General features: G+C 34.7%; 1 protein-coding gene across 7 annotated transcripts; it reads left to right on the plus strand.

The window, feature by feature from the left end:
- The first annotated feature begins 353 nt into the window (after positions 1–353).
- LOC110672179 (methyl-CpG-binding domain protein 4-like protein) lies at positions 354–7686 on the plus strand. 7 transcript variants are annotated; one of them, XR_009141495.1, is made up of 5 exons: positions 354–511; positions 598–688; positions 1567–3045; positions 4340–4563; positions 7149–7294. XR_009141495.1 is itself a non-coding variant. In XM_021834878.2 (5 exons), the coding sequence occupies exons 3-5, from the start codon at positions 1573–1575 to the stop codon at positions 7579–7581; spliced, it is 1788 nt and encodes a 595-aa protein (XP_021690570.1). In that variant the 5' UTR covers positions 354–511; positions 598–688; positions 1567–1572; the 3' UTR covers positions 7582–7686. The 7 variants fall into 7 exon arrangements, 5 of the variants coding, with proteins under 5 accessions (XP_021690570.1, XP_021690571.1, XP_021690575.1 ...); XR_002498241.2 differs by having other exon boundaries at positions 1567–3037; XM_021834878.2 differs by lacking the exon at positions 4340–4563 and adding an exon at positions 7464–7686 and having other exon boundaries at positions 7149–7345.
- The last annotated feature ends 211 nt before the right edge of the window (positions 7687–7897 follow it).

Raw genomic sequence — 7897 nt, forward strand, 5'->3', positions numbered from 1 at the left:
GCTGTAGCTTAGCCTCATTTAACTTAGTTGTATTTTATTTTTTAAATTTTTTCTTAATTTTTCTTATCATTGTTTAAGTTATTTACGACTCCTCACTCTAATTTAAATATAATTCCAAATAGATATTATGATTATTCAAACAGACATTAATCACCAAAATAATAAAATATAAAAACTATCTAAAGCGTTACATTGAATGTATCAATTAAGATAGGCTACTAAATTAAGCGTGATGATGGTAAGAACGAGCTAGCTTCGCCTTCAATTGCAAATTATTATTGCTTGTTTGAAAGTAAATAAAAATTGAATCATTAATAATCATCACTTAAATGTTTAATATCTATCTAAAAAATTAATAAATATTTATTTGAAGTTTTAACAAAATTAAATAAATAAATACTTCCTTCCATCGGGACAAAGAGGAAGGAGCTGGACGACGTTAATGATGATTTCTTAGATTCCTCTGTCCTCTCCTGCTCGAACGATTCGCCGACTGGTGCTTCAAGAATAAGTGATTTTGATTTCCTTTTTGTTGATTTTTTTTTTCCTTCAGGAAATGAAGAAGTGGTTTTTATTTATTTATTTTATGTTTGATAGGATTCGGAATTACCCCCGATAGTCGAGGAAGAACTGGCGGATATTCATCCGTTGGTGGGTGTTACTGGTGGCGAAGAGGAGGTGGGTTCAGGTTGGAACCAAGAGAACTCTATTGTCGTGTTCAAGCCTGTTAAACTAATCCTTCTATATTCTCCTTCTAATTTCTCTGTCTCTGTGGATTCTGACTTTTTCTTTGGATTTAAGAATAAGGATTATGCATATCTCTGCCTTTATTTTTTTTTTTCTCATTAGTAATGTCAAGTCAATAGTTTTTGTTCCCGTTGGTTTACTCTCTTGATGTGGAAATATGTATTATAAGACAGAAAAGTCGGATATTTCATAGAAATTAGAAGCACCGAGTTCATATAAGCATCATCTGTCAAGCCACTGGACTTGATCGTAGGAATCGACTTATTAATTAAAGACTAGGCTAGAAGTTTAATGTAACAATTAGAAAATATGAGTCGATATGATCAGTTGGTGTTTCTTTATTAATATGGTGTGGATTGGGCAGAAGGCCATTCTAAACCTTACCCAGCTTATGAAAGTGCTGCTGGGAAGATCAGCATAGCAGTGCTGGAAGTCTGGAACTTCCTCCTGTCAACTTTTCAAGCAAAGGGTACACGGGAAAATTATCAAAGATGCAAAATATGATGGCTTTCTCTTGATTTATTATTTCCTAAGCAGCCTCTTATCCTTCTTGGTCTAAGGACAAGCTGGTTGTTTGTGTGTGTTTAGGTGATTGTTGTTTATATTTCATTTTTACTTTGCACCTGGGATTATTAAAATGGTGAGAGTTGCTATCTGCAGTCAAGCTGCCATCTGCAGCTCCTTCTTCCTTGGTTACCTTCTGGAAGTAGGTTTGAACTGCAATACCAGCCCTTTCAGATGCCTTTTTGCTCTTCTTTGATGATTTCTTCTGCCCATCATTGCTGTCAGTTAAATGTCTCTCCCTGCTTCTGACTGCAGATATCCATGCACAAGCTGAGAATGAGGATACCTCTTTGCCTTCATAATTCCAGGAAACTTGGAAGAACAGGTTTAGAAAATGGGAATGAAAAACCACATAGCAGAGACCAAAAGGAAGTTCTTAAGGTTTCTCCTTATTTTCGTGCGGCCACTGGGCAGCAATTGGGGATGGATGAGATAGAGGCTCCTAAACCATGCCAAAGAGCTGGTCTTGCTGTTCGAAATGTCTCCCTCTGCTTCCAGAAGGTACCCAGGGAAGAAGAAGCTGCTGATAGCAGCATGACTAAGAGCAAAGATGGGCAGAATAAGTCGCTAAGGAAGACAAAAACGTCATGTCAAGGAGCTGGTCTTACAGTAAATGTGTCTCCCTACTTCCACAAGGTGCCCAAGGAAGAAAAGGAGTCTGCAGATAGCAGCTTATATGACAGCAATGGTGGGCAAAAGAAATCATCAAATAAGAGCAAAAAGGCATCTGAAAGGACTGGTATTGCAGTTCGAAATGTCTCCCCCTACTTCCAGAAGGTACTCAAGGAAGAAAGAGCTGCAGATAGCAGCATGACTAACAGCGAAGATGAGCAGAATAAGTCGTCAAGGAAGACCAAAAAATCATGTCAAAGAGCTGGTCTTACAGTAAATGTTTCCCCCTACTTCTGGAAGGTGCCCAATCAAGAGAAGGAATCTACAGGTAGCAGCTTAACTGACAGCAATGGTGGGCAAAAGAAATCATCAAAGAAGAGCAAAAAGGCATCTGAAAGGGCAGGTATTGCAGTTCGAAATGTCTCCCCCTACTTCCAGAAGGTACCCAAGGAAGGAGCTGCAGATAGCAACTTGACTGACAGCAATTGGGGGCAGACAAAGTCATCAAAAAAGAGAAAAAAGCTGTGTGAAGGAGCTGGTCTTGCAGTTCCAAATGTCTCGCCCCACTTCCAGAAGATATGCAAGGAAGAAGAAGCTGCACATAACAGCTTGACCGACTGCAATGATGGGCAGAAAGAGTTGTCAAAGAAGAGCAAAAGGCCTTGTAAAAGAGCTGGTCTTGCAGCTCGAGTTGTATCCCCATACTTCTGCAAGGTACCCAAGGAAGAAGAAGCTGCATGTAGCAACTTGACTGCTAGCCATAGTGGGCAGAAAGGGTCATCAAAGAAAAGCAAAAAGCCAGGTGAAAGAGCTGCTCTTGCAGTTCGAACTGTCTCCCCTTACTTCCAGAAGATACCCAAGGAAAAAGAAGCCGCAGATAGCAGCTTGAATGATGCCAAACATGGGCGGAAAAACTCTTCAAAGATGGGCAAAAGATCAGGGAGTATTAGTAATGTTCTCTCTAGTTCCCAAAAGCGAAGTGAGGCTTATCGAAGAAAAACTCCAGATAACACATGGAAGCCACCACGATCTGAAGTTGGACTTCTCCAAGAAGATCATGTGCATGACCCTTGGAGAGTGCTGGTGATATGCATGCTGCTTAATTGCACAACTGGTACGCAGGTATGCTCTTGGTCTTTCCTTTTAACGGTTATATTTTTTGTATACGCTAATGTGCTAGTGGACTTGTTAAAAGTTATGATTTGTACAAGGAAATAGCATAATACCCTTCGTGAGGCGGTGAAGTTCGTTATTTTATGCATTAACAGCTAGCTACTATCACGTCATGGGAATGGGCTAAAAAACTTGGGCAGCATTGCATGTGTTATGTTGTTCTCATAGGTGCTCCAGCAACCTTGAATTATGTGTCTCTTTGTTACATGATAAATCCTATGGTAATACGAAACATTTAAGGCCCCATTTGATTCAGCTGCTGGGACCAGCGTGGTTGAAGTCACAACGGATTTAAGGTGTTTGGTAAATCATTTTTTAGAAGTACAATGCTTAACCACTAGCGGTTCAAAAATATAACTTAACATTGAATCATCTTCAAATACTAGAATTTGCAACATTTGGACCCAAATGCTAGACATATAAGAAAAACATCTCAAATTATTTTAATTACAAAAAAAACCTTGGTCATAATCATGTAAAATCTATATTTTGAAAAATATTTTTTTACTATTTATAACAACTTAATATGATTATAATTATATGGAGACTTATAAATAAATATATTTTATTTGGATGAACATTTATTAATTTAATATTATGTTTAATAAAATTTACCTACTTTATATATATATATATATATATATATATATTTTTAAGTATACAATTATATATGAAAAACTTTTTCCATTTATGTATAATTTTCATGTTTGCTAAATTTATTTGAATCAGTAGTTTTAATGAAACTAATTTGCATATAAAAAAATTTTCACATAGAATATACACACACACGCACGCACGCACGCGCGCACTTGTTTGTCTGTTTACACAATAATATAACTCCAACCTCTGAATTACGAAGCACTTTTTAATTAATTACCACTGTTGACCTCAAATGGCTGGCCACTGACCGCAAATGGTTAGCTACAACCACTGAACCAAATAGGCCCTTAATTGTACGTTCAGAGCTTTGTGTCATTTTGAAGAAGAAATTAATGTAATTTACTACAGGCAATGGATGTCAGCTAATCCCTATTCCTATTGGGTGATGCTTTGTTGGCTTTGATTTTCTTAAAAGAAATCTTATTACTATTATGTTTTTGAGGTTGATTCTTCAATGGTACTAGAATTTATCCCTTTTTTTCCGAGAGAGAATTGAGGATGCAATTGCTCTAGTTATTTTCCTGTCAGAACAACATTCTAATGCAATCTGTCCTGACACAAACTTTGCTGCATTTTGTTATAGATCTTGATGTGCATTGCACAGGTGAAGAATGATTTTAGAGTATTCCATAGTATGTGATTATATGTAATTGGGAAATGAAATAGTTGCAACTAGCCAACTAGTAGAGAAAATGAAAAGAAGAAGAAGAAGAAGAAGAAGAAGAAGAAGAAGAAGGAGAAGGAGAATGATGTCTTGCGTTGGATTGCACTTTCAAATGATGCAGAGAATGAGCAAGAAAGCAGATGGTACTATTTTGTTATAGAATTATGTTTGACCACTTTTAAAACAACAGAATATGTGAGGAATGAAATGCTTCTGGAATTAGATCATTAATATAAGATAGTTTTAGGCCTTAAAAAGGAAAGAACACGTAGAGGAACTGGCTTTGGTAATTTGGCTAATATGTGGCTTCAAGTTTTGGTAGTATATCCATATTGGCAATTGGTATCTCCACATAATGCATAAAAATTTGTCAATTATTTAAGCTTTGCCCACTATAAGAACACTAGTAAATTATGTGACAAACAAAAAAACTCAAGAAAGAGAAAGATGATAGGTCAAATAAGTTATATTTTGGTCTAGATTCACTATGGGCTTATTTGCCATCTAATGAAGTCTTTGATAGTCATGCTTGCGTTTTAAATTATGCTTATTCAAGTCAATATTTTTCTGGTTTATTATTTATATGTTTTTCTTTGACTTTGTAGATCAAGGGTATTTATGCACTTTTTCTTATTTGCTTACTAGGCAAAAATAAGAGTTCAAATTTCTTCTTTTAGGTTTAAGTGTTTCTTTAATGCTTGTCCTTCATTTATTTTTTCGCAGTCAAAGCAATAAGTTTTATGCTTAATAGTCCATTTATTTTTAGTGACAATTATGCTAAGGAGGAAAAATTTGAGAAGATTTTTACTTTGTTTGGAAAAGGGGTAAATGGGGGAAGAAGATTCTCCTATGAGGTGCACTAGAATTTTCCTCCCAAACACGGGAGGAAAGTGAAGTGAAAATGGGTGATATTACTCAATTGCTCCTAATAAAATTTTTTACTTAACAAAAATGGAGGACATAATTGTCATTGTACAATTAATGAAACATAGTTGTTTTACTTTTGATGCTTCGCATTTTTCGCAGAAATCCAAACAAAAAGATTGAAAATAAATTTCACTTAATTTTCTTTTCTTTGTGTTCTTTCCTCCACTTTCACTCCTCCCATCTTTTACTTCCAAACATAGTGTAAATGAAGAACATATGTATGTGGGATTTGCTCATAGTTGTTGAATGCAGAAGGTGCTTTGGAGGTCTGGCACAAGGGGAACAAGAAAAGGATTTGCAAGCAAAACTCAAACTTAATCCAAATATATAATAAATTCAAGACATTAGTACTATATAACCAAATTGAGCAAAGGTAGTTGTATTCAGAGCATGAATCTAGAGTTAACTATCTAATCAGAGGAAAAAGAACATAAAATGAATGTAGACTTAATAAATAAAATAATAATTCTTTGTCACTTGTTTTATTGATAAACAAAAACTAGAAATGAATATCCTGGTCTGTAACAGGATTTTCCAAGAATATAACAATGGAACAAGGATATTTCTTAAAATTAATCTCCAACTTTACTTACCACAAAATATTCCAAGTTGAAGCATTATTAAGGACATTTTTGGGAAGAAAAGCACTGACAAATAATATTCAACATACTGTGAATTTGGTTGATGAGCATGGAGGCACCGCAAAAGTTAGTAGTTAGCGAGGAAAGCTAATAAACCTGAGCAACAAGAACCAAGTCCAAGGACAAGAAATTTGAGAAAGTGGTGTAATTGTTTGTGGTAGAAGTCAATGAATGGGTTACTGATGCAGGATTTACTACAGATCTAGGACAACTAGACTGTCTACTTCAGAAGGAAATATGAGCAGCAGTGTTTTATCCTCATCAGGAATTTTGCGTGATTTGGGATTCCTAATTACTTTTGGATTAATATTTTCTTTGTTTAGGGTGCCAAATCCTTGTACTAGTAGGATTACAAATGTTATATCTATATATATATGAGAAGCATAGTTATGAATAAACTTACACTTGTAGCACTTTGAAGAATCATTCTAGTATACGAATATTAATGGGCATAATAAATAATTAAAGAACCTAAATTGAAGTTATATTTTAATTTAGTTTCTTTCTCAATTAATTTATTTGGTTATATTTTTTATTTCTAAAATTATTATCAAAATGAATTTTAGGTTACGTTTGGTAGAGCGTAACGTAATGTAATCTTATCAATTAATGCAATCAAAGTTATAATGTAATTGTCATTACATTCTTATATTTGGTTGAAAAATAAAAATAAAAATAGTATAATATAATGATAATTTTAGTTTTAATATTTAATTTATTTATAGTGTTAATAATAAGTGGTGGTGGTTGCAATAATTGATAGCTAAGTAGTAATGGTGGCTAAATGGTGTTGGTGGTGGTGGTGGCAAAATGAGATAGTGCTATAGTAGTAGTTAGGTGGTGGTAAAGATGGCAGTGGTTAAGTGGCGATAGCGATAGAGGCGGTGATGGCAGCATTGGTGGTCATGGTGGTAGTGGCAGTGAGGGCCAGGTAATGATAATGGTGACAATAGTGTTGACAATAAATAAAAAAAATAAAAATAAGTAATCATGATTATATCCATTTTTGTTATATGTAATGATCATTCCATTACTTATTGATTACATTATGTAATTGTCATTCTATTATATTAAATTTTTTGTTTTACCGAATAACGTAATTAAATATGCAATGTAATGACTGCTTACAACTGCTGAACAAACGCAATGTCTCGTTGCAGGTACGAAGAGTTATAACAGATTTCTTCACTCTGTGTCCTGATGCAATGACTGCCACTGAGGTGAAAACACTAGAGATTGAAAACATAATTGAATCTCTAGGTTTGCATAGAAAGAGGGCGGTGATGATACAACGCTTATCGCGGGAGTATTTAGGGGATGATTGGACCTATGTGACTCAGCTGCACGGTGTAGGAAAGTAAGTGAAGTGATTCCTTACTATTTGTCTCTCCTTTAATTTAAAGTAGTAGTGTTGTTGCTTGCAGTGAAGCCACCTAAAACTCATCTTTTGTGAATTTTCATCTGTGATTGTTCAGGTATGCTGCTGATGCATATGCAATATTCTGTACTGGGAAGTGGAATCAGGTGTGTCCAAATGATCATATGCTAAATTACTATTGGGATTTTCTTCACAGGATCAAGAATGCCTCATGATAGATTTTATTTTTGTTTGTTCACAACTGATTTGATATTTAATGAGATGTATGTATATAGACCTGTGTCTTTTTGGAAGGAAAGAAGTAGGAACAGTTTTTGGTTCGTCTACTATTTGAAAACCTAGTCCATAATGATTAAAACTGTTAACAAATTTGTACTTCCATCCATAATTTTTAAAATACCACAGTAAAGAAGACAACGCTCTCTTACAGGTATTTCTTCAGCAATTGCATAGCATAAACCGAAATTTAATTAAAAAAAATCCGAAAGGAAATCTTGATTTAGTTAAATGAAGAAAAATTCATGATTAATT

Source organism: Hevea brasiliensis, chromosome 11 (assembly GCF_030052815.1).
Source record: "Hevea brasiliensis isolate MT/VB/25A 57/8 chromosome 11, ASM3005281v1, whole genome shotgun sequence".
In the NCBI taxonomy this organism is placed as follows: Eukaryota; Viridiplantae; Streptophyta; class Magnoliopsida; order Malpighiales; family Euphorbiaceae; genus Hevea; species Hevea brasiliensis.